The sequence below is a fragment of the Heteronotia binoei genome, chromosome 7 (assembly GCF_032191835.1).
Source record: "Heteronotia binoei isolate CCM8104 ecotype False Entrance Well chromosome 7, APGP_CSIRO_Hbin_v1, whole genome shotgun sequence".
Classification (NCBI taxonomy): domain Eukaryota; kingdom Metazoa; phylum Chordata; class Lepidosauria; order Squamata; family Gekkonidae; genus Heteronotia; species Heteronotia binoei.
The window spans coordinates 40,154,693-40,181,895 of record NC_083229.1 but is presented as its reverse complement, the minus strand read 5'-3'; the positions used below and the strand labels follow the sequence as shown (position 1 = coordinate 40,181,895).

The 27,203-nt window shown below is 41.3% G+C and overlaps 1 protein-coding gene across 1 annotated transcript in view; it reads left to right on the top strand.

Annotated features, from left to right (window-relative positions):
* Positions 1-3,018: 3,018 nt before the first annotated feature.
* The window catches only part of SDC2 (syndecan 2), a 110,486-nt gene continuing 86,301 nt past the window's right edge, over positions 3,019-27,203 (top strand). Inside the window, exon 1 of the mRNA XM_060243466.1 lies at positions 3,019-3,902. Coding sequence (XP_060099449.1) covers positions 3,843-3,902 — 60 coding nt within the window. The 5' untranslated portion in view covers positions 3,019-3,842. The remainder of the gene's footprint in view (positions 3,903-27,203) is intronic.

Below are 27,203 nucleotides of genomic sequence, written 5' to 3'. Positions count from 1 at the left end.
GTAGCCAGGAGATCCTGTAATTGGCTGTGATCACACACACTGGGCGTTTTCGCGCAGAGCTTACCCCAGAACGACGTCCCTCTTCACTGCGCAGTGTCTGTGCAGATTTCGCACCAACTGCTCCGCAGAACCAGGAAGAGCCGCGAAGTGCCGAGCCTTTTGCGTCGCAAATGTAAACCGCTAAAAACCAGTTTACGTTAGCGACGCAAAAGCCGCGGCTCTTTGCGGCTCTGCAGAGCAGTTGGTGCGAAATCCGCGCAGACGCTGCATGGTGAAGAGGGACGTCACTCCAGGGTAAGCTCTGTGCGAAAACGCCCACTGAATAATGCACTTTCAATCCACTTTCATACACTTCCCAACTGGATTTTACTGTGTGAAACCTGGCACCAGTCTGGTGGAACTATCTGCCTAATTATATCTGAGCCCTGTGGGACCTACTGCAGTTCCACAGGGCTTGTAAAACAGAGATATTCCACCAGATTGAGGACAGCAATGTTTTTTCATCGCCTGCTTCCCCATCTCTCCTCTCCTCCACAGGGAATCTGAAATATTCATAGAATGTATTATTTTAACTGTTTTAAAGTTATTTGTATTTATTGACATGTTGTTCACCACCCTGAGCTCTGCATGCAGGAGAGGACAGTATAGAAATAAAATAATAATAATATCTTAATGGCACCCAATTTACATACAACCATACACCTAAGTACCTTGGCATTACCCCGGACAGGACCTTGAACTATAAACACATCTTACCAATGTAGCAGCAAAAATAAACATGCAAAACAAATTTTCAAAAAATTTTGTGGAACACCTTGGGGTGCACTTGCTTCAACATTTGGATGTTCAACTTTAGGGCTGGTGTATAGTACTGTGGAATATAGAACTTCAGTGTGGCTCAACAGCCCCCATGTTCAATCGTTGGTGTCCAACTCAATACAACAACGAGAACCATCTGAGGATGTATTTAACCCACTCCTACCTGTTGGCTACCCATGTTGTGTCACATCACTCCCCGCATCTCTGAAGACAAGATGTTCTTCTTCATTAATATAGAAAGATCAGTGAAAACAGAATTGCCTAGCCATAAAGACATGGCTGACAAAGGCCTATCTAGACTAAGATATTGACACCCAACAATAAGATATGCACAAATCTTGCAAACACAAAATTGCAGTCTATGGAAGGAACGGTTGCAAACATGGATGCAGTCAGTTCTACCTCATATCCATATCTTGATATGTATTTATTTATTTTAATTTATATCCCACCCTCCCTTGCAAGAGGACTCAGGGCAGGTCACAGAGTGGGTGAATGATAAACATCAATGAGAGACTGACAGTATTTGACTTGCCACATAAAGTATGGAAGATGGCTAATAGAATACGAACAGGCTTTGTCAGTTGTACAGACCTGTTATTTAAATGGGGCAAAATACTGGGACCCGAATGCAATTGTGGTGCAGCCTGCCAAACTATTTTCCATCTGTCACAAAAATGTGTCATGTTTTCCAGAGAGATGTGATGGAGCTTTTTTAGCTCTCCCCAGCTGTAATTGAGTGGATTGAAAATGTAGTTATTAGTATTTAGGGGGATTGCCCAGTCCTTCTGCATACCCATATCAACTTGGCTATGTATTTTATATTATTATATGCTTCCTGTGTGTAACTCCACTGTAACATAAATAATAACTAATAGTACCTGGATGGAGAAACACCAATTAAGTCCAGAAGTTGCTATGCAGAAGCAGACAATAGCAAACCACCTCTTGCCTTAAAAAGCCTCTCTCCAGGGAAGGGAGCAAGTAGAGTCATTATGACCTTAACTTGTGCCAAGGCCAGGACTATGGGCTGTAGAGCAAGAGAAGCAGACATGCTGAGCACTGTAATTGAGCAGCACATGGACCCAGTACACCCAAGGGTCCATAAGGACCTGCAGCCATTCCTTTGAAGAAATGGCTGGCCCAAGGTCACCCAGCAGGCTTCATATGTTAAGAGTGGGAAATCAAAATCAGTCCTCCAGATTAGAGTCTGCTGCTCTTAACCACTATGGCTATGTGTATGATTTTTCTAAACAAGGAGAAATCAAACAAACTGGGCCACTGTACCTGATCGTTCATCTGGAGCCCCCAACTCATATAGGAGTGTGTCTGCACTGGGATGGAACACACCTTATTAAAAGTCAATCTCACTTCTTAGCCTACATATGAGACCGACTGAAACAGACTACAATTGTCATTGAGTTCTGAAATGATTAAGAAGTCATTTCACACACCTATTGATTCAATACAGAAAAACCCCTCAGCTTTGTGATCTGCAGCAGACAGGTCAACTGACAGCTCAAACTTAGCACACTGCTGTTACGTTTCTCTCAGTGAGAGCATTTCTGATCAATTCACAGTGGTTAGGATTCCTAATGTTTTTGTCGATGTTTTCTGCCAATACTATGAACAGTATAAATAACATGAGCATTCAAAACCCAGTGGGAGAACCTTTCAGTCTTCTGGAACATTCTCCTGTTGATTTAAAAATCGCCACTATTGACCAAGGGAGGCCTCAGTGTGAAATTGCTAAAATAGAATTTATGAGGAAGGTTGACTACATTAATCTAGGCCTCAACGGAGACCAGGTTTTCTCACCTTTGTCAGTTAAATTAGTTCCATAAAGTGAGGGGTCTTGTTTACACTTGAGGTTAATATAGAAATGTCCTATATGAATGTTAGAATGTTATTGGCCCTGCAGATGCATTTTGACCTCTCTAAACGCCGAGGCTACCTGTGAAGACATACATCCGCCCCAGTTAGCTATCTATTCAAGAAAGTTTATGCCCCCAATAATCCTGTTCGTTTTCCGTATGCCGCAAAACTCCTTTGTGCTTCTAGCGTGAACTCAGTCCTTAAACCAGATTGCGTTAAAGAGTCAAAGCTAAAAAGCTAAAACTTTTGACTGGATTTAGTGAATTCCCATCTGCATTATCGCCTGTCTACATCATTATTTAAGGCAAGCGGAAGGGCTTGTGCGGGGGAACAAGACAGTTTGGAAAAACGCCGCACGCACAAGCCCCGTCCGGACTGTCCCCACTGAGACACCCTCCTCGGCTCCCGGCAGCCTTCAAGGTGGCTGGAGGCAGAGAGGCAAATGTGGGCCGGGGGCGGGGAGGGGATTAGTTTGGATTTGCAAGAGGCGAAGCAAAGCGGCGGCGAGGCCTCCTTTCCCACTGGCTGGACAGCCTGCCAATCCTAGCTGTAAACCTGCAGGAAATTCTCCAGGCTTTAACTCGGAGTTGCGCCGCTGCTTGCTCCTCACAGCACATCGGCAGCCCGCCGAGCAGCCCTGGGACCGACGAGGCTCCGCTATTCCCACCCTGCCCTCGTGGAAAAACTCCGCTGTGCAAACTTTCCCCCCCTTCGCTCGTTCATCTGCGCGGCCACGAAACCAGCGCGGGGGAAGAAGGTCAAGCGCCCCTCGGCGGGAGAGGGACTGGCTTGGAGTGAGGCGAGGCGAGGCGGGCGACAGCGGCAGCGGCAGCTCTCCCGCCCGCCCCCCCTTCCCCTTTGCTCCCCGCAAGCGAGCCAACTCCGCCCTGAAGCTGGTGGGCTTGGAGCGAGCCAGCAAGTGCGGAGCGGCGGCTGCAGTGCAGGAGCGGCGAGAGGACTAGGGAGCAAGGCAGGCAAGGGGGACCGGCGAGCCCGTTGCTTCTGCCGGCGGATAATAGCAAAGAAGGAGCTGCCTGGGAGCCCTTCTCTTTTCTCCCCCCCCCCCATTCATTTTGGAGCCTGGCGGGGGCTGCGCGCGCGCGCCTCGGTGTCCTTTGATTGTTGCAAAGAGCTGCGGCGCGGGAATAATGTGGAACGTGTGGATACTGCTGGCTTTCGCCTTGATAGCCTGTGTCTCCGGGGAGACGGTAAGATTTAGTACTTTTTGTTTTGGGGAGGAGGGATGGCCAGTGGGATGCATCGAGTAATTCGCCTCTAAGTCCCAGGAGCGATCCTATCCCCCTCCTCCCCGCCTTGCTATCCAGGCTCTACAGCAAACCTTGGGGGCGCCCTGCCTGCAACCAGGTCAACAGAGGCAGATAAACATCTCCTCTCGCCGGGCCGGGCGCATCCTAACGCTTGGCAGAAGTTCGCTGTACTTTTCCAGCGCGCCACAATCCCTGTGCCAACTGAAATGTTTTGCAGTGAGCAACGAGGATTGTCAAAGAGAGTCATCCGGACTGTGTTCTTTTTGGGAGAGGGAGGTATATTACAAACGAGCTGCCTTTCCCACGGTTAGGGACTTGGCTGAATGGAGGGGGGGGGGAGAAGGATGAGACACCCCCGCTGTTCCCACATCTGCCGCGCAGAAGTCTGCTGAGGTCACTGGCAAAGATCAAAACTTTTAAAACAGAAGGGGCATTTTACCGTTTCGGCTTTATGTAGCGGTATGCGAAACGGAAAGAGTATTCCTTCATATATTTACGGGGGGCAGTGATTTCTTCCTCCCCCCCCCCCCCCCGGGATCGAGGCCAGCCTTTTGCAAACGGGGGCATCGGGCAGTTTCTCGACTTCTCCTGCCTTTGATGCTTTGCTAGGGTACTGTCTAAAGTTCTTTAAAAGAGTCTGAAAGTTAGCATGGAAAGCTGCAGGGAGAGGAGAGGCCTAAAAACAAACTGTAAAAACAAAACTTTCGAAAGTGAGTGTGTGAGGGCAGGTTTCCGAGGTATGTTCCTTTAATAGAGGAGAAAAGTTTAATAGCGTGTTCGGAAAGAAATCTGATGTTGCTTCAGCTTGTCCTCGGAGGACTGGAGGAGAACATGATATGATGGAGATTCCAAATGTACTCGTTCTTAGGTGGGGAGGATTCGGTATGGCTCTTTGCATTCAGTGTGACGGATCAGAATTGGATTGTGGGCAGAAACTAATGTACATGCTTCCCACACACCTATACACATAAACAGTTAAGCAGTTTCCCCTTGTGATTTCAGGTAGGTTTGTTGGCCTTATGAGAACACTGAATGGCACAGATTGTCAAAAATGTTACTTTCCCTCTTGGGAATTCATTTGGCAGTTGACTAATGGGACTTTTTTTAAACTTTAGAAACTGAGAAGGGATTCCTCTGGGTGGTAACTATAGGGCTTACCTAAGGTGGTGGAACACATTTGGTCTTTTGGTTTTAGTTGCCTTGTAGCCTTCTGTTTGGCATATAGTGTGAATTCAGTGTACGGTTCTTCCTTTAAAAGCCAGTGCTGTTTGTGCACTAGAAACTCCCCTCTCCTCTCTAGTGCCTCTGCAGAGGGGAGGGGGGAGTCTCTTGGCAAAATAGCTCAAATCTCTGCTGGTTTCTGCTGCTGAACATGCTCACAGGAGGATTGTGCAGTTCAGCTGCAGATCTCATGCAACATGTATTGTGGCTCTACTCTTTCCTGCTGCTGTAGTGTATCTGTAAATTGTTTGTGGAAAAGCAAAACCCAGTTATAGCTGAATTACCTCCTCCCTTTGTTGGGTTTTTTCCAAGGTTAAAGAGTGGTTCATTCATAACTTGTTGCATCTGTAAGATTTGCAATCAGCATGAGCTGCTGTCTGATGGAGGGAGATTGTTTGCATCCTCTGTTCTGTAGGAAGTCTTGCCGGTGTATAACAAGGGCATCAGAACTACTGAATAATAATGGTTGAAATATGAGAGTGCTTTGGAGAGAAGGGGGCATACATCAGCACAAATGCCCCACTCCCTGGTGGCTTTTGATGTGGCTTTAATTTCTTCTCTGTTCGTTGAGGGCTTGCTTGGTTGGTTTTCTAATTTGGGGGCATTTTGGGGGTCAAAAGAAGAAGGGGCTTCCTGTCTGTGTTTGGCTTAGAATCCTTGAGAGGAACATTCCAAGCAATCTTGTATCTTAGTCACAGGGAGAAGGAAACACAACAGCTTCTCTGTGGTTGAAAGGATCAAAATACTGAATGCAATGCCCTTTTCTACTAATGTTTTTACAGACTTAGGGGATGCTCTCATTTGTGGCTTTCATTATTTCCTAAAGCAAGCAGCCTGATCCTATGTCTACTTACTCAGAAATCAATTCTGCTGAGTTAATTGAAGCTTACTCTCAAGGAAGGATACATAGGATCGTTGTCTAAGTGCAATCCTATGCATCAGTGCCCATATCTAAACTGAGACCAGCTGAAGAAAGCATAGGATTGCATTTAGGTGGCAAGCCTATGAACCCATCCTTGAGAATAAGCCTTATTGAACTTTTGCATAAGTATGTCTAGGATAAGGCTGCTTTTATATATCATTTGCTGTTCTGGATCCACTGCTGTCCTAATTGATCATAGCCTGTTAACAGGGCAAACCTTTTAATGCTTGTTCATATCCTCTCTTCATAAAACGAGCATCATAATAACTTTTAGCAGTTTCTGAAGCTTTCTCGAATTGATAGTTGTGAAAGTGTGTTGATGCTGTTCTGAGAACAATTGCTTTTTAACTTGTGGGTTAGGATTTATATTAGCAGTGTGTTTAGGACATCAAAATGCTTTGAAAGCTTAATTTTGCACTTAATGCAGCTGCTGCTGAGGCCATTATTCTGTTCTTCTCTGAAAGTGTAACCATCAAAGAGCCTTGGCAATTAGGAGAACTTTTGCTTTGTGACTGGTATAATGAATGATTGAGGTTAGGTGGTTGAATTGGCAATGCTCTTTCTTTTCTTTTTCATTTTGTTCAGAAGCAATGACTAAAAGAGAAAAAAGAACAGATGGAAGAGCATTGTGTAGAATATAAGCATATTAAAGAAAATGTCAAAACAGTCTTTGAAAATTCAAAGGCTGGCCAAACTGTACCGTCAATAAACATACACTGAGAGAAATACTTCTACACAACTGCCTCTCCTGTGTTGATTGGAAAGATTGGTTAGCTCAAGCTTGTTGAACCTAAGGGAGAAGGTATTAAGAAAGAGTTTGTTTTACCCTGTGGGTGCCATCTTGGAGAGCCCTTTGGAGGACCGTGGTCCTTACATTACTTGTTTTGATGAAGTTTGATTTCTTGTATGGCCTGTTGAAATCAGAAGGACTTCTGAGTAAACCCACTGGGGATCATAGTGCAAGTGACTAGCCTGTCTGTTTTTCTCCCTGTCAAATGCAAATTGGATAATAAAAAAAATGTGGGTAGGTCTATGGCGCTTTGGTTCCTTATAACAACCTCCATGTGAATGATTCCTTTGGGGTAAAGTCTGAAGACATTTTCTGTGGAGAATGCATCACAGATGACTTTAAGTGTGTAATCTTGCCTGAGCATTTCTACAGTTGGAAGTATGGATTCTTCTTTCCAAATGTGTAAACAGATTATAATGCTCCAGTATCATTTGATCTTAAAATGTGTACTCTCTAAATTGTCTGACTTTTGTAGCTCTTCCTTTTTTCTTTGCGGAATACAAAGTTCTAGCCAACTATAAAAGAAGGGAGGATTTTTTTGGCTGCCTTCACAAGAGAAATGAGGAATTACAGACATTGTGGTGTGTTAAATGAGAGTGCTATACAAGCATGTGTTGCAAAGAAAATTATATTGGGATTACAGTAAATGCTGAAAGCCATCATTTTGAGGTGACACAGTTGTGGTACTTGGCATCTTACCCAGAAACTATATTTGGACGTCTTGAAAACATACCACGCTGCCACATCATTTGTTCCAGCTGCACTAGAATTCTAGCAGGTAATATGATGATACTATTTCATCAGCCATAAATGCAGGGTAGGATGATGCAGCCATTCTGTTGATGGATGATGACAGTTGGATTCTTAAGAACCCACCCTGCCCATTCAGTGGAAGGATTTTTTTCATCCCCTCTTTATGGGTGAGTCAGGCTGTGGTTACAGATTGACTGGAATATGTTCAAATTGTGCAGAAAGCTTAAAAGTGTATATGTACATCCTTCAGGAAACAATTTAGATGAATTCAAAGCACCACCCGGAGGCTCATCTTGCAGATATTTCTGAGGTTCGGTGTGGATCTGCAATGTATAAAATTTAGAGCAGAATTACATGCTTATTATGCATATTTAAATATTAAGGGGAGGGCAGTGTGGAACAAGACTACAATGTAAGAGTGAAAGGGATAAATTTAATTCTCTTATCTTGTGAAGTTTTCCTAATAACTGCTTGTGAAACAGAGGGCAGCACCTGTTTCTGGTTTCCCTGGGTTGGCAAAAAAACCATATTTTCCCTGGACAAAGAAAATAGTAATCATATCTCCTCCACTCCCCTGAAAAACAGCATGGGGTGAAGAACTACCCTCCTCCTACTATGCATAGGCAGGCAATAGTATACGACCTCTGAATGTCTTTTGGTTTAAAAACCCTACAGGGCCGCCATGTCAGTTGCAACTTGATGGTGCTTATTTACCACTTCCTGTTCCACTTTAGGTGGTTGACTTTTTAAAAACACTAAATATGTTGGGAAATATGATCATGGATCTATCATTTAGTGTGGCTCATCCCATTGACTGAAGATGAGTAGTGTGATACAGAAAGGGGACTTGCAGCTTTGTGGAGACAGTGTCACCTCTATTTGCTAACATCTGTCTAGCATACCACTGAATTGAATGGGATATATATTCTTCTTGCAGCTTCTAGCTCAACTGCTGCTGCCTTCTTCGCCTGGGGAGCCAAAGGGTCATACAGAACAGACAGGAGGAAGTTGTGCCGTGTGCTGCAGGCCTCTTGGTTTCCCAGCCATGCAAGGGGGCAGCAGTCACTGGGCTACTGAGTGACCAGGAGTGGGGTAAGACTTATATCTGTGTCTGATTCATTGATACACATGAGAGAAAAAATGAAGCTGGCAGGGTACATGCAGTGCTTTCTGTTCCTTTTTCTACATTGCATCTGTTTTAGGATACTAGAGTAGGATATGCACCTGTGGTCTATTGTGGGCTTCCTAGTTTGAATATCTTTTCCAATGATTTCACTGTTTTTATTATTTGATTTTGTTGTTGGAAGCTACCTTAAATTCTTTGAACTGAAAGATAGGGATCACATGTAAGGTTTCACTTGTAAAAGAATTGACAACAGAACTGATAATCATGGGATGATGCTTTCTCACAATACGAGAACTCATGGACATTCAATGAAATTGCCGAGCAGTTGTGTTAGAGCTGATAAAAGGAAGTACTTCTTCACCCAAAGGGTGATTAACACATGGAATTCACTGCCACAGGAGGTGGCGGCGTCTACAAGCATAGACAGCTTCAAGAGGGGATTGGATAAGCATATGGAGCAGAGGTCCATCAGTGGGTATTAGGTACAGTTTATGGTTGGAACTCTCTGTCTGGGGCAGTGATGCTCTGTATTCTTGGTGCTTGGGGGGGGGGCACAGTGTGAGGGCTTCTAGTGTCCTGGCCCCACTCGTGGACCTCCTGATGGCACTTGGGGGGGGTTGGCCACTGTGTGACACAGAGTGTTGGACTGAATGGGCCATTGGCCTGATCTATCATGGCTTCTCTAATGATCTTCCATAGGAATGGGGAGTTTAGCAGAATTCATGGACTTGAACAAATGAAGCAAAAGCTTGTGTAAGAGTTGGGCTGGGAGCTCAACCTCTGTGAGGGCTGGCTCGGCACAGCAGGATTCAAGTACTTCTGCAGCTCTGGAGATACCATCTTGTGTTCAACACTCTTTTTAAAACTCTTTATTAAGAACTGCCTTTAAGTGACAAAAAGAAGTGATTTCTGTGACATGTACTCCTTGTCACTTCTGAAGCCACTTTTGATTTAGGTTTCAAGATGCTTTCAGGGTACTCTGCTAGCCATTTTGATGAAAGTTAGTATTTCTTTTGGCTTTTGGAGGAGTCTTTTGATTGACTGGCTGATCTGACCTAACAACTCTATGCTGAATGAAAAGAAATTGTTTGCTTTTGAATATTTTTGTTTTTATGAAGTGTTGGCATAAGCAGGGCTTTTTTTGAGCAGGAATGCGCAGGAACACAGTTCCAGCTAGCTTGGTGTCAGGGGTGTGGCCTAATATGTACATGAGTTCCTGCTGGGCTTTTTCTTCAAAATAAGCATAAGTATGTACTTGTATTGAAGTACTGCCAGATGACACATGGTACTGAAGGAAGGATGCTAGATAGATGAACAGTGCAAATGGAAGTGACCATAGGACAAACTGAAGGCTGGAAAGGAGCTTTTGAGTCACAGAACTCCCTAATGTTCAAAGCTCAAAGAAAAATGGTGTTACATATTAACGCAGTGAAATTGGATGGTCTTTTAGATAAGGTGGACTTAAACAGGGTGGAGATTACTGCTGTTCAGTACTAAAGACTTCTAATGTCGGCAATAGATTTCTTCCCCTCCTCCCTTACAGATTTAAAAAATACCTTTCAGTGTTCAAGAGATTATGGGAAAAGCCTTATTTTTCCTTGCCTTCAGTACATAACAAGAGTAACTTTAAAAAATCCTGTTGTGTTGAAATTCTTAGATGACTCTGGGAGCCATAGTAGAAACCAAGTCTGAACTGAGGAATTCCCTCTTCCTTATTTAGAGGAAGGTCCTTTAGGAAACTTCATAAGATCCAATCATTTCAAAAATCTGTTTTACTACTCTTAATGTATGTGCAACTTGCACAGTCATAGTAAAGCATGTGGAAGATCAGAAAATTACGGTACCAGCAGGATCTTATTTTGTTCTATTGTGCTAAACTGTTAGCGACTATTGAACTGAAAATAAGACAGGGCATATAAAAAGAAAAATACATTTTAAAACAAATGTAGGAAATGGGGTTTCTCACACCTTCCTTCCTATAGGGGCTTGTAAAAATTTCTTTTTATTTCCAGCAACTGGCACATCAATAATGTCTTATAATTAGATTATCTTCATCAAATAGCTATTAATTACACTGCAGAATGAGTTAACTTATACTGGCCACCAGTTCAAATGTTTTCCTTATGGCAAATAATGTTGTTGTGATCCGGAGATGGAATAAAAGAGCACTTGTCTGGTTGCTGAAAAGCAGTCTGTCATCTTATTAGATGTGACTGTTTAAAAGAAACAGAGTTGTGTTGTTCTTTGAAGATGGAGAGGTTGTATTAGGTCTCCCCCCCCCCCCCCAAAGGCCCTACTTGTATCCAAGTCATAAAGACCCTCTTTTTATGTTTGCGTCTCATCTGAGCTGCAGCGAGTAATGAGTGAGCAATTTGAGTTTGGTTCAAGACACATTACTGAAATGGTATGACATGGTTTCCTGTTGTAGTATGAGAGAATTACTTCAGGCTGTTCTGTGAACAAGATTTGCTTAGTTGTCCTCAGAAGACGAGTGAGGAGGTTACAGTTTGCACAACTGGTAATTTACTTTTAGTTGTACAGCTGATGCTCTGAAAGCATGGTAGTTTGTGTTCACATTGAATTATAATTTGAAACCTTTTGAGCAAAGGGAGACTAATATTTGAGCATATAACAATTATTATTGTTTGTCTTTTTTTATTCAGTGGTATAATCTTGAAGAATGCTATCAAGGAGAGTATTCTATACAGCAGTCTGCAAACGGCAACTGTTTTCTGAAGCAACTCTGGGGAAAATCATTACACATAGAGTAAAAATCCTAAGGGACTCGTTTCCAACAAGCTATGCGAATTATTTTTATCGGGTTCTGGATTTGCTAGGATGAAATACTAATAGCTAGATGGTAAGCAATCTCTGTGTTAATATTGCATAAGTAACCTGTAGAAATCATACAATTTAAAATCAATTTTTAATGTATATTTAATTACTGAATTTGTTTTCTTAGAAAATATTAACCTAGTGGTATAAGTTGTTGATGGTCAAAGGTAAATTTATTTTGGTTCACTTCCCTAATATCTGTTAAGCTTTATTTGAGTTGTATGTTGAACACAAATACACACTTTGTACTCTTCCTTTTTTTAAAACACAGTTTTTATGTGCTAAGCAACTTTCAACGCATTAGAAATTAGGAGAAAGCTCAACATTTAGCAAAATTAACCATTTTTTGTTTATATTGGTAGCATGTATGGGCCTGAGCAATGCTGTTAACAATATGAAATTTTGGAGGTCACTAATTCACATATATAATTAACATATATAATTCCCCTGCTGTTAAAATCCACAACAAGGGGACAGCTTGTGAGGGACTTATTATTGCTGTTAGGGGGAACCTTCATGCTGAGTTGATATCTCATGATTGTGGTAATTTTGCATTGGTTTTGTTGTCAAATGGACCCTCATTGGGAACTGTGTTGTGTATACATGTTTATTTGCCCTCTAAAGAAAATGGAAGGAAAAATAGTGCTTCATCTTGGGATAAATGATTCGCTTTATTGGAAAGGTTAGTGGTTCAATTCCCAAAAGCCCAAGTTGTCCTGGGAGGAGCAGAATTGGTTCAGGTAACAGTGATTTGACTGAGGGAGAAGAAGATGACTGCAGATTTATACCCCGCACTTCTCTCTGAATCAGTCTCAGAGCGGCTTACAACCTCCTTTATCTGCTTCCCTCACAACAGACACCCTGTGAGAGGGCTCTCACAGCAGCTGCCCTTTCAAGAATAATCCCTGCGAGAGCTATGGCTGACCCTAGGCCATTCCAGCAGTTGCAAGTGGAGGAGTGGGGAATCAGACCTGGTTCTCCTAGATTTATTTATTTGTTACCTTAAATTTCTATTCCGCCCTCTCCGCAAGCGGACAGATAAGAGTCTGCACACTTAACCACTACACCAAACTGGAGGAGTTATGAATGCAAGGTATATAACTGAAGAGAGGTTTCTGCAGACTCTTATTATTAATAAAGCTGGTAGGAAGTTTCTAGAGTTATTGTCAATGTTCAGTCTGTATTTGCTGAATTGTTCAGATCTGGATTATACCAGAGGGTCTTTTAGGTATATTTCTCCCCATCCGGCAAGTGTAATTGACGATATAGCAGTCTGGATGGAATTTGTTAGGAAAATTTACTCTTTTGAGGAGAGGCTCAATATATAGTGGTCATAATCCTTTGGGAATCATTTTTCGCTGTTGGAAAGATTTACTTTTACTTGCCTGTAAAAGGAGTAGGAATATATTGTTTCATAAGAGGCCAGTCTGGTCTGTTTGTTCCCAGAATTTAATTGCTGAAGTCCTGATCAATGAGAGAGACTTGCAGGAAGTAATGGATTTTTTAAAAAGAAGATTTTGATGGGATTGATTGTTGCGAAAATATTTCTCACTAATTCACAGGGTTGCTATAAGTCTGAAGTGGCTCAACTTTTAACACCTATGCACGGGCCTTGAACCACACTTTGAAGCCTTGATATGGATAAAAGAGCGAAACAGATTTTGTGGGTTGGATGCAGTGATAGTTTCTAGATCCTAAGTTTTTGTAAAGCTTGTTACACCCCTCCAGTGATAGTGCACGCCTCCACAATTTGCTTCATTTTGATTGGTCCGGTGGGCAGATGTCGTTGGATGAATATACATTTTGTACCCATTTTTACCTAATGTGTTTCCTGGTAAGGCCCAGTCTGATAATCTGAGCAGACATAATGTAGGACCTGATTGATCTTCGATACAGGAAGATTTTTTTTCCCCTGGAGTCATAACTGAAAAAAAACTCTTACAGTGTATTGCCTGGATTGCATAATTACATTTGTCTCTCTGTGTGTGTGTGTGTATATATATATATGGTTTGCTCTTGGGTTTGGGGAATGGGATGCATCAGAGCTTTTTTGGTAGAAAAACCCAGCAGAAAATCATTTGCATATTAGGCCACACGCCCTAATGCAAAAACAGCCAGAACTGTGTTCCTGTGCCTTCCTACTCAAACCAAGCTCTGAGGTGCATGAACACAGAGAGACTATAAGAATCACATGTCATTTGAACACATGGGAGAAGCCATAAGAACCCTGAGTCATTTGGGAACCCAAAGACGCTTATATTATATTTATCCCGTCCACCATTTTAGCTTTACAGCAACTGTGTGAGATAGGTTAGGCTGAGAGAGCAACCACTCTAAGGTCACCCCGTGAGTTCCGGTGATCAAACAGGGATTTGGACTTGGTTCTCCCAGATTGTAGATACTCTGACCACTAAGCCATGTTTCATATGTTCATTAAAAATTAAAGATTTAACCAATGGGTAGAAAAATAATATTTAAGAATGATTGTTGTAAGTGTGTGAGGAATTATATGGAGAATTGTAAAGCATCATGAAAGTGATTAGAACAAAGTTTGAGTCCAGTGGCATCTTTAAGACCAACAAAGTTTTATTCAAGATACGAGCTTTTGTGCATAAGAACACTTCTTCAGATACAATTAAATGGAAATTACCAGCCTATACAGCCTAGACAGAGGGTGAGCAGTAAATTAGTAGGCAACATTATGATGTTTATCAGATTCAGGAATAACAAACTTAGTTTATATGGGTACCATTTGCTTAGGTTCAATTCAGGGAGGGGAACATAGTGAAGAAAATGTCTAAATTGGAGATTGATGTACCCTTAATTGTGGAATGCTGAGAGCAATTAATCGAAACCCTGACATTACAAGCATGGAAGTGACTTACAGTGTCATCTTCTTTGAAGCTGGGCAATTGGCTGTGTAGATTTATCTCCCCTGTTCGCAGACCAGAGAAATATGATTCAATCTACATTCCAAATTACATTACATTCTACTATTTTAATATATTCTTACAAATAAGAAAAAAAATAAAGAGGATGTATGACCCTTCTGGGGGATTGGTGAGAATACAGATGTCAGAATTGAATGAGGTTAGCATATGTAATGAGGTAAGAAACCAATATTTCTGTTAAGTCCTGGGGATTCCATTGTACCGAGTGTTGTAATTTATTTATTTATTTTATTTTATTTATATCCTGCCCTCCCTGCCGAAGCAGGCTCAGGGCGGCTCACAACATAAAATTCCACAAACAATTAAATTAATAAGTATTAAAATACACATTCGGTATTAAAATAGATATACAATGATTAAAACAATTAAAACAGAAAAACAGAATATTGAGTTGGTGCTATTCTGGTGGTGATGGCCTTCTTCCACTTCTCTTAGTACCAGTGCCAAGTCAATTGAATGCCAGCCGGAAGAGGACAGTCTTGCAGGCCTTGTGGAACTGCACAAGGTTCTGCAAGGCCCTCACTTCATCTGGCAGTTGGTTCCACCAGCGGGGGGCTACGATTGAGAAGGCCCTGTCTCTAGTTGATTTCAATCGGGCCTCCTTTAGCCCGGGGATTACTAATAGATTTTGTGATCCCTATCTAAGTACTCTCTGGGGAACATGTGGGGAGAGACGGTCCCTAAGGTAGGCAGGTCCTAGGCCATATAGGTAGCAGGTCCTAGGCTTTAAAGGTAATAACCAGCACCTTGTAACGAATCTGGTATACTATAGGCAGCCAGTGCAGTTCCCGTAGTCCCGGCTGAATGTGCTCCCTCCGGGGAAGCCCCAATAACAGCTGGGCGGCCACGTTCTGCCCTAGCTGCAACTTCCGGGTTTGGCACAAGGGCAGCCCCATGTAGAGGGCATTACAGTAGTCCAGCCTCGAGATGACTGTTGCATGGATCACTGTTGCCAGGTCGCCGTGCGCCAGGAAGGGGATCAACTGCTTTGCCCGCTTAAGATGGAAAAATGCGGATTTAGCAGTGGCTGCTACCTGGGCATCCATTGTCAAAGCAGGCTCCAGGAGCACCCCCAAAGTCTTGACCTTGTGTGCCATTGCCAGTGGCGCACCGTCAAACGCCGGTAGGGGGATTTCCCTTCCTGGACCACCACGACTCAAGCAAAGGACCTCTGTCTTCACTGGATTGAGCTTCAGTCTACTCAGCCTAAGCCATCCAGCCATGGTTTTTAGCACCAGGTCCAAATTTTCTGGGACAGTCAGGCCAGCTGTCCATCAGTAGATAGAACTGGGTGTCATCAGCATACTGAGTGTCATCAGCATACTGGTGACAACCCAACCCATACATCCGGGCGATCTGGGCAAGGGGGTGCATGTAGATGTTGAACAACATTGGGGAGAACACCGCTCCTTGAGGCACCCTGCAGTCAAGCGCGTGTCTCCGGGACAGTTCACCCCCGATCGCCACCTTGTTGTAATAACTTGCAACTCAGCAGTTTCCCTTTCTAGTCTGTTTCTGAAGTTCCTTATGATTATACAGTTAAGCATTAAGGTAATAGAGGTTAAAATCCTAAGGAAATTGATTCATTAGTACTTTCTAAGAGGAGGCCTGTGTACTTGGAACCCTGCACCAGAATGACTCCGAAAATTCTTTTTCGGAGTAGCGGTTGAATTGTATTATTTTAAAGATCTGCCATTTCTCTTAACCACAAAAAATCTATATGTGGCTTAGTCAATCTGTTAATCACGTGATTTCAGACTCTTCATTTAGCAGCTAACCTAATTGAGCAGACCTTTTAAAATATTACACAGACTCTTTAATAGGAAGTGGAGAGGTCAGGTTTATGCCTACACAGATGGTATGAGAATGGGAAATGTACCACACAACAGTGCAATCCTAAACAGAGTTATACTGTACTAAGTCAATTAAAAAGGTGCTTAGAAGGTTGATCAAAGATATGAGAAATCAAATCAGGTGTGACTGTTCTAACTTTCTTGGACACATGCCATTAAAACGTGATGATCTTATCTCCCTGCATCTCTTAGCTTTATCAGGTTTGAACAACCATAATGCTTGTCTCCCAAGTTACTGGCTGGTCACCATTTCTCCATAATACTAGCAATCACAGGGGTACACTAGGCTTGCCTCATTATTTTTTGGTACGATGTAGCAGCCTCATGAGTGGTTTTTATACATATGATAAATGCTTTCACCCTTCAAACACTGTTGAGATTAAATTCTCATTATCCTGTAACTGCGGTTTTCACAATAACCCAACAATGTGAAAGGGCTATTGTCCATTACCCTGGATTTTTGCCCCTTTTATTTTTTCTTGCAGCATCCCAATAATAATAATAATAGTTAAACCGAGCGTTGATAAGCTAGTCTTTCACAACTTGTATCCCACTCAGCCAGTCCCATCTCTCAGCCATGTATGGTGAAAGGCTTTCTAAATCTCCTGTTTTTGCTGCCAGAGACTGGAAATACAAAAGGGTTATAAAGCATCTGCCAGGCCACATTTCTGTGCTGATGAACTGTAATTTTCTTTTTCTGCTGTGCTGTCCTCATTGTTCTTGGGTATCATATTTGGCTGAAAAGTAGGATTTAAGTATTAGGAAATAAAATGTTGCAATCTTTGGCAATTTGAGTTCAAAGTTCTCGGGAGCCTTTTGTGTATCCTGAACTAAATTTTGGAATGATTGTTTTGCATAGTTATAATACTTAGAAAACTTTTTTCTGGTTACTTCAGGATATCTATTTGTATGTTTTGCAAAAAAATAAACCACCACCACAACAGAACACCCTAAGAACCATTGATGTTTCTGCAGTGTTTAAATTTGTGAAGAGACAAGAATTACTACCCTGGGGCAGAAAGTTTGGAGTAATATCACTGCTTCTTTTATTGGCTGAATGAAAATTTCATACATATCTCTGTGCATTGGAATACTGTACACAGCATCCAGTCTTTGATAGGTTTGTTTATCATTCTTCAGCAAAGTCCCTTTTGATTATTTCTTAGCTGTGGGGCTTGGCAGTTCCATTGTAACATGCAACTGAAGTCTTAAAATAACTGTATGAAACGTGTGGGAGACTAACTGGCTCTGGAGCCAGCATTTTGCCAAGCCTATTAAATTTGCTGAGCTTGGCGTTAGCTTTGTGTTTACACCCTGCCTTGCATTTCTAGCAGCCTGAGCTACAGTCCAGTTAAACTGATGTTTTTTTTCTTTTTTGTGGGGTGGTGCTGGTGAGATGATTTTATGTCTTGACCCTGTGCATGTTTACTTGCAGACATGTCACACAATCAGGACGAGGGCCTTCTGTGGTGGTACTCTTACTGTCTAGCCAGGGTCTTCTGTAGTGTTTGGCACTATATGGCAGAGATACCACTGCTTTGTTATTGGAGGAGGCTGTGCTTCTGTGGTACAGCACAGTTTGCATGCTACATGTTCCAGCTGAAATTTACTAGCATGTTCGATTAGTACAGGAATCCCCAACCTTTTTGACTTGGTGGGCACCTTTGGAATTCTGACACAGAGAGGTGAGCATAACCACAAAAATTGCCGCCACAGGAGGCAGAGCACACACTCCCCCCCCCCCCCGGGAAAAAGGACAGTGTGAGAGAGAAAATCAACACTGCAGAGGCAGCTGCCACCAAAATACTGTTATTTGAATATGCACATTCTGTCAGATCTCCAGTGGCCAATCAGAAACCTTGCTTGACAGCAGCTCCACCTCCGCTACCAGCTTTCTAAAAACACTTGGTGCGTGCCAAGAAACATACTGGCGAGGAGGACATTGCCTGTCACTGCTCTGTCGTTAGGTGATCTTTGATGACTTAAGACCAGATCTTCCCTGTCCAAATCCTTTTTAGGTGGCATGTTGTAAAAGACATGTATCCAAGACCTGGAAGAGTTGTCACCAGAATATGGAGTTAGATTGAATGGGTGTTCTTATTTAAGGTAAAGGTTTTTTTGTATATGTTGATAGTGAGCTTTTATCTTTTGCTGTGCTACCTATAGGGGATTGAAAATAGTGGGCATATAGTAAATACATTCTTAATGGATTTCTTGCACAGATGTGAAAATACAGCGATCTATAACTGATGTAATTACTTATACATAATAGTAATAAGTTTGTACATTACATAATAAGTAATAAGTTTGAGTTGATATTTATTCCATGACAGATCATCTGGCAGATGAAGATGTGTTCAGTCATAAATTGGACACAGTGCATCACAAATTTTACGAAGTGTTGCAGAGTTCTAGATACACAAAGGGTAGTTTACTAGGAATTTCTAGTGAGGGGAATGGAGATTTGCAAAGACATTGGGTAATACTGATATATTTCATTGAGGATTGATCAGGAGTTTGGCTTATTTCAATTATACAATTTAAAATCTGCTTCAAGGGAGTACTTGCATAGATGTATTTATTTCATCTCTAGGAAGAACTGAAGTTTTGACCTTTCACATGGCTATTAGTACCGAACTATTGAGTAGGCTATAAAATTGAAGGCTCCCCCCTTTCCTCTTGGGTGAATGCTTTATTAGAGCTAGCTGTATACATATTAGAGCTAGCCATATACAGTGACCTTCTCGCTTATAAATAATGAAATATGGCAATGTTGCTTTTTTGTGGTAGGAAGTTTGTATTTGTTGGTGGAGACTTGAGTGCTCTGGGATAAATGGTAGTGGGGATGAAGAGGAGGAGGGGAAAAATGTTGAGATGAGGCCTGTCACTGCAGTAAGCAGGAGGTGAACAATGTGTCTTGGCTTTGCTTATAGAAATGTAAAACTCCTGGAAGTTTTGAAGACTTGGCTGAAAAATATTTATTTTCCTCTTTCCATGAAAATATGAAATTGGGGGATGGGAGGACATCAAATGTAAAGTTATAGTTTTAATGATATAACATAAATCGCAAGAAGAGCCCTACTGGATCAAACTAGTGGTTCATCTTGTCTGGCATCCTGGTTCACACAGTGGCTCATTCTGGAGAAGAAAGTATTTCTTAGGAGTCTCCTGCCCCCCCCCCCACGCAAATGCTTCTCCCAAATTTCTATTTTTTTTCCACTGGAAAAACTGAAACAGTGTTGTTGGGGGGTGGAGGACCAAACCTTCAGTGACCCCACCGCTATGTCCATTTTTCCTTCCCTTCTTCAGAAACTTGTACTTGCTAGAATAAGAACCACAGTCTACCAGCAACTTGCATGATCAGGCTAAGCACTGATACCCCTCATAACACACATAATTAATGCATTTGTGGAGGCAATATTTGGCTGGTTCAGTAAAGGCTGTGCAGCCCCTGTAGCTAAGGCATCAGGAAAAGTCTCCCTTCTTGTCACTCAGGATTTTTCAGCAGCAAGTGAAAATCCCAGTAGCAGTGATGCTTAGAAATAATTCAGGCAAGCATCAGAACAAAATAGGTTTTGATTGTCTTTGAAAGATAAATCAGAGTTGTATTGTTCCTATAAATGTCATTTTGATTTGATTTTAAGGACTTGAGAGGAGCAGGGGATTAAATTATCTGCAGGTTAAGAAGCAGCCCACCATGTATTGTTCTGGTAATAATTAGTAGTATATAAATTTACCTCTTAAACTTTAGTCCTAATCCACTGAAAAGCATTTGATCTGCATTCTGGGCATAGTCTTCAAACGAAGCCATTCAGAGAAGTCCTGACCTAGTTCTGCTGAGAAAATGTTGTGCAAATCAGCCTTGTCCTGCTAATTTGTTGGGAAAGGTTTTGAGGTAAATTCTTCATGGCTTAAAACACTCTCGCATGGAGAAACTTTGCTGTAGAGCGTTTTCACACAGGGGGAGGTAGTTCTTTGCAAAGCTGGTGTTGTAAATATAGCATGAAGCCGAATTGGACTGACCTGCAATTAAGTGGTGGCAGTCCCTTATTTTGTGCTCTGCAGTTGTCAATTAGCTGTTATTATGAGAGATTTGTTTGCTGGAGGCTTTTGTGAATGGCTGCCAAGACTAAACTGTGTTTCTTTGCCCATTCTACCTGTGTAAAAAGGATGCCTGTTTCTATGCTATTATACCAAGACTTAATTCTCAATAAAGTTGCTCTCTGAGATATATAAAAGAGATTTCCTCCTCCTTTCTTATTTAAATAAATTCCCCATAATAAAATCACTTTCCTCCATGAATATACTGTGTATGCTTGGCACAAGTGTGCATAGGAGGAAGGCAGATCTTTGTGATCCAGGTAGCGAGGGGATGGGAGCCTGGAGGTACAAAATACAAGGGTTTTGAAATCCTTGCTTTGAAAAAAACACATCAAGAACTGGGGCAGAATTGTTGGGCTATATGAGCATTGGTTGGAGGATTCTGAGGACAAGTGGAGGAACTAAAAATGGAGGGAGGGAGGAGATCATGGGGTAATATTGTGCACAAGTATTCTAGTTTATATTATGTATTTTGGGAAGAGAGAAGCTTCACTTGCATTCAGGTCAACCAACCTCTAAAATTGTAGCCTGCTCAAGAAAGACTGTCACTTGTTATTACCCAAAGAGTTGCAGATTTCACAGAAATATAAAAATACACAAAATTATCGGTATGCATTTCTGAACATGGGCAGAAGGAATAAGTGAAGTTGACAGTACTGGCAATGGAGCACGGAAATATGATGACATGCACAGAAAGAAAAAATGATGGCAGAGAAGCATGGGCAGTGATTAGAACACTGGGGAAGTGCCAGTTGTCTTGAGGTATGTATAAATTTGAAAACCGGCAGTTAACCATTTGCATCCATTGTAGGATCTATGACAGAAAGGTGGTATAACAGGCTGAACCAGGGACTGGTTTCTGAGTCTAAGGCTAAAAATACAGCTGAGTGACATGAGAAAGGGCAACAGTTGAAGCAGAGGAACTTGAAAACTGGATAGGAAGAATGAAAAATCTAACAGAAGAAGAGATAATGAGAACCAAATTCTGAAAGGATGATAACTGAATATGCAAAGAAAGTAAATGAGGCTGGAAGTTAAATATATAGCAGATAAAAAGAGAGGTATGTCCAAGTTTGGTAATTAATGATTAAATATGAGTTGTAGTTGTAGAAAATTTTGGTAAAGATAAAGATAATATAAATCCTGTGCAGGAGAAAACTAGTGAGCAGGAGTGCTTTACTTTGAGGGAGAAGGATTGGCTAGCAATTTAGAAAGCCAACAGAATAAATTAAATAAAAACTAAATGTTTAAAAAGTCGTCTAGGTAGTCATTGTCTCTTTCAGGTCCCCAATCACTAATTAATGGGAACATACATAGAAAAGGGGAGAAAGGAATGATGATGAATTTTACTTCACCATCAGTCATTAATAGTAGTCCAAAGAGTTCATTTTAAATGTGAAAAAATACTAATAATATAGAAAAATAAAAGAAAGGGAATGGTTTGTATAAATGTTATGGTAGACTGCCATGGTACTGTTTACAGTTAACATGAGACAGTGTACCTCAGTGTTATATTGCTGTCTTCTCCTTGCAGTAGTAGTTATGGATGAGGGCCCTGAAGAAGTAATAGGCAACAATGAACCATACTATGTGAGATGCATAATTAATCTAGTCTGTAATAAAAAGGATAACATAGTACTGCGTCTCATTCTTTCCATCACTTACCCTCCCCCCCCTCCCGGTGTGGCTGCTTTAAAGGTTCAGTTCCAAGATAGCTAAATAATTTTGGAGATTCGCAGATCTCTAGGAAGAGAAAGTTTGAAGCAAGCAGCAGCACCAGTCTCCAGAATCCATCCATGTTTGTTGCTCCCCAAAGCTGCTGCTTCTCAGCTTCAGAAACTGTTTCCCTATCCGCCCAAGTTCAAAACTATCTCTCTTCCACAGCCCAGAATTATTTTGTCTTTTTCCTAGGCCCATAGCTTTGGTATATCTACCTAGTCTTTAACGCATGTTCATTAGCAGATGTTGGAAGCAGCCATATCATACCAAAAAAATAAAAAAGGACTTTGAATGACCTAACAGCCTCAAAAAAGTTATATTTCTATTTCAAACATTATGATGACTTCAGTTGAAGCAACAATCACCTCAGTTCCATAGAAAATGTTTGTGGTAAAGTTCAGAATCCTTAGAAATGCTTTTTGCTTATAACCATTCAGTGAAGTGTTGAAAAAAGAGCACTAAAATAGATGTGGAGATGTTGAAAAAATAGGTTAATGATTTTCTCGGTCAACATAATATAGTATTTTAGGAACACCTGTCCTAACTAGCTTCAGAATTAGTTGTTGGTTCACTAAAATGCTTCAGTATTTTGGGGTACATATTGGCATAGTTTTGAAGGGCTTTTCTTTTTTAGGTTGTCCAGGACCACTGCTGTTTGGTTTTGCTCATGTGAAAATATGGGAGGAAGCCACTTTAAAATATTGCTGACCTTAAAGGAATAAACTTGTTCTTGCCACCAAACTCATTATCTTCCCAAAATTCTCCTTTGCTGCCTGAAGGCAAACTGTAGTGGAACTAAGCATCCAAACCGTAATGGAACTGAGCAATGTTAACTGAGCAGAACTGAGGTGATCTGTTAATTCTTAACTGGTGTGAGTGTTAAGTGCCATCAAGTCACTTCTAACTTATGGTGACCCTATGAATTAATGACCTCCAAAACACCTATTGTGAACAGCCTTGTTCAGGTCTTGCAAACTGAGGGCTGTGGCTTCCTTTATTGAGTCAATCCACCTCATGTTGGTCTTCATCTTTTCCTAGCGTTATTGTCTTTTCCAGTGACTCTTTATCTTCTCATAATGTGACCAAAGTACAAGACACTCAGTTTAGTCATTTTAACTTCTGAGGAGAGTTCAGGCTTGATTTGATCTAGAACCCACTGTCTGTGGTATCTACAAAACTCTCCTCCAACACCACATTTCTTACTTAGGCATGATAAAATTTGAGCCTTTTTGTTACTAGGTTATAAAAAGGTTTGTGTGTATGTGACTCAGCAAAAAGGCATACTTATTTATGTACTTGGACAGTGTATCCTGCCACATTGTTTTTTAATTAATATTTCTTGATTAATAATGCTTACTTCAAGTATGGCAAACCCAAAAACATAATTGGTCAGATATTATAGGTTAACACCTGTCATTTATGTGCTTGCCCCAAAATGAGCAAAGCTCTTCCTCTTCCTTGCCTAAATTGACATAAGAACATAAGAGAAGCCATGTTGGATCAGGCCAATAGCCCATCCAGTCCAACGCTCTGTGTCACACAGTGGCTTATATATATACATACATACACACACACTGTGGCTAATAGCCACTTATGGACCTCTGCTCCATATTTTTATCCAATCCCCTCTTGAAGCTGGCTTTGTAGCCGCCGTCACCTCCTGTGGCAGTGAATTCCACATGTTAATCACCCTTTGGGTGAAGAAGTACTTCCTTTTATCCATTTTAACCTGACTACTCAGCAATTTCATTGAATGCCCACGAGTTCTTGTATTGTGAGAAAGGGAGAAAAGTACTTCTCTCTCTACCATCTCCATCCCATGCATAATCTTGTAAATCTCTGTCACCCCGCAGTCGACGTTTCTCCAAGCTAAAGAGCCCCAAGCGTTTTAACCTTTCTTCATAGGGAAAGTGTTCCAAACCTGTAATCATTCTAGTTGCCCTTTTTTGCACTTTTTCCAGTGCTATAATATCCTTTTTGAGGTGCGGTGACCGCACCATCGATTTATACAGGGGCATTATGATATTGGCTGATTTGTTTTCAATTTCCTTCCTAATAATTCCCAGCATGGTGTTGGCCTTTTTTATTGCAATCACACACTGTCTTGACATTTTCAGTGAGTTATCTACCACGACCCCAAGATCTCTCTCTTTGTTTGTTAACCATGCAGGCCTTTTCTTATACCTGTTTGTGCCTTTCCTAACTTGTGGTATATATTTTATCTGAGCTTCTAGAATTGTAGTTTTAAATAGCCTCCAAGCTTCCCCAAGGGTTTTGACTGTATTTACCTTTCCTTTCAGTTTCCTCTTCACATGCCTCCTCATCTCAGAGAATTTACCCCTTTTAAAATTAAATGTGGTTGTGCTGGTCTTTTGGGGCAACTCCCGATTTATACAAATGGTGAAATCAATAACGTTATGGTCATTGCTCCCAAGCAGTTTATAGTGGAGCACCTTGCAGTAGTCTCTCCACAAACCCATGCAAGCATGATAGCAATTAGATTGCCCAGGAAAATATGCCATATTTGCACGAAAAGCATTTACCTAAAGCTTAAGCCATTGATTCTAAGATGCATAGGAAGCAGCCCTGTACTCCCATATACTTGTACATTTAATTAATATAATAGGGCAGTTTATCCTTTGAATATTTCAGCTGAGGTACATTTAGATCATATAAATATATTAAATACATGTTTGCTACATGGCTATTGAAAGGCATGCTATTAAAAGGATGCTCTGTCTGTGTTTGATGAGCAGCAGAACAAACCGCAAAAATCTTTGAAGAGTCAATTGCACACCAGTTACAACTATGTAATGGGTCTGGAGCATACAGTCCAGTTACTTAAGACCTACTGCCAAAATGTTTTGCTGGGCAAGAGAGAAACAGCTCTTGACGGATTATCTCTAGATCAGCAGCTGCTGTCTGGGAGCATGCTTATGCACACCTTGCATTGTGAACAACTTGCTGATGTCCAGGACCTCTTGCAGGAATTTACACCTATTAATCATGTTCTTCCATTGTCTGCATTTAATTACACAAATTGGAACAAACAAAAGGTAATCACTGGAGAATCTCTCAAAGGCAGACTTGACCTACATATATGGTGATAGGTTCACATTTTTTAGAATTTTTGAATGTTCACTAATCCATAAGAAGATTGGGGAAATGTGTCTAATTATGGAGAGTCATGGTCAGATTTTCAGACATAAAGCTGAACACTTTATTCCCCCATCCCTTGTTTAAAAAAGATCTATGTATTTGAACTCAGGAACTGAGTACAAATTGGATTTAAGTCCAGATTTGATGCAGTTTTATTTCTTCTGCATTGCTTTCTTTGGGAGTAACATCCCAATCCATATTCTGGTACAATTAAGTTTAAATCCCTTTTTAAAGCAAGACTGGAGCTAGAGCTGAATGCCTTGAGTTTCTTGGCACTAGTATCTGATTTGTAGGTCAAGCATTTATGATGTTCATCCCTATTATGTGTTTCCTAGTTTGGTCGTAGTAGCAGTCACCACATTTAATCTATTTGGATTTCTTTCCTGCCTTATCCAAGCTCTAGATAGATTTCTGTTATAATTTATATGCAGTACAGATATCTGTTATATCAGTTTAACTGCTATGACTTTCTCTGAGTAAACTTTGTAAATTGAGTACACTCGGAGTTCTCTGAGTAAACACAAAGTTTGCTAATGGTAGTGGAAATCTTCTGAAAATCTGGAACACCTTTCACAGAACTAGTGTTTCAGAGGTGCGGAATGATAATTAAACCAGATTAAATCTGGTTCCGTGCAGTCATGGCCTCTGTTCTCATCCCACTTTATTCTTACCCTCAAAATTTTAGGCTTAGTGATGGCAAATTATTCAGAGTCACATTGTGAGCTTTACAGATGGACAGCATTGCACTTATTATGTTTTCACCCCACATGGAATGTATTTCTTAGGATGAAACTTGCATGTAATTGGAAAGGCTTGGTGGGGAGATGGTAGATTTGAAATTTGGGTTTTCTGTTTTGTAATGTGCAGGGCACTCAGTCAAGACTTCATTAATCCAAATTAACCCAAAACGTTGTTGAATGGTTCTGTACTCTAAATTAATCCATGTTAAGTAATTCATCCATGTTTTAAGACTTGAATATTCACTCTAAATATGTAATATTTTGCTCTGAACATGTTTTGGGGTTGTATGGTTGGGTATCTGGCAAGACCACTATCTGTCAAAGCACCCACTCCTGACTGGAAGAGTGGGGTTCTTCTTTTGTTTCTCAGTAGGAAAGGTTTCCCAGTTGGTGGCAGTGGAAAAAGTAGAGCACACGAATATCTCTGGCTTCTTCCAAGCAACGCTTCCAGATGACCCAGAAGCCAATTTAACAGTGCAGGGCTTTTTGTTGATTTGCTATTTTCTGGTGTGAAGAATGGTAGAAAGATCTGAACAGTGACAGTTTCATATACATTTTAGACTTGCTGACACATGTTAGGTTAAATAGATTGTGAGGAAGTTGCATTCTGCTCCCTCCAGCATGGGCATAATGGGAGAGGGAGAAAGGATCTTTTACTGGGGGAAGAGAATAGAGTCCTCATTGGGAGAGGGGAGGTGCTGTGGTATTATGGCCTACGAACACCCTCTGCCTAAATACAGACTGGATAAAGGTGGGTTTAATATAGGAAAACTCAATAACAGAACCTAAGGACAAAATCTTACAATGCCTCAGTTTACTGGTCTCAATCTATGTGTTATGTGGGAGACTCAGGAGTGGGGTTTTTAGTTCTACAGCTTCAGAGAGCTCAAAGTTTGATGCATTGAGATAGAACATAATTTCTGATTCTTTGGTCCTGTAACTGCTGATAGCCCTGTATAGTTTATAGCTACCCCTCTGAATGTCCACTGTGGCATGCAAACTATTTGGAGGACATTTCTGAAATAAAGAAATTTCTTTCTTGTATTTGGAGGGTGTTTATGAAACATCGAG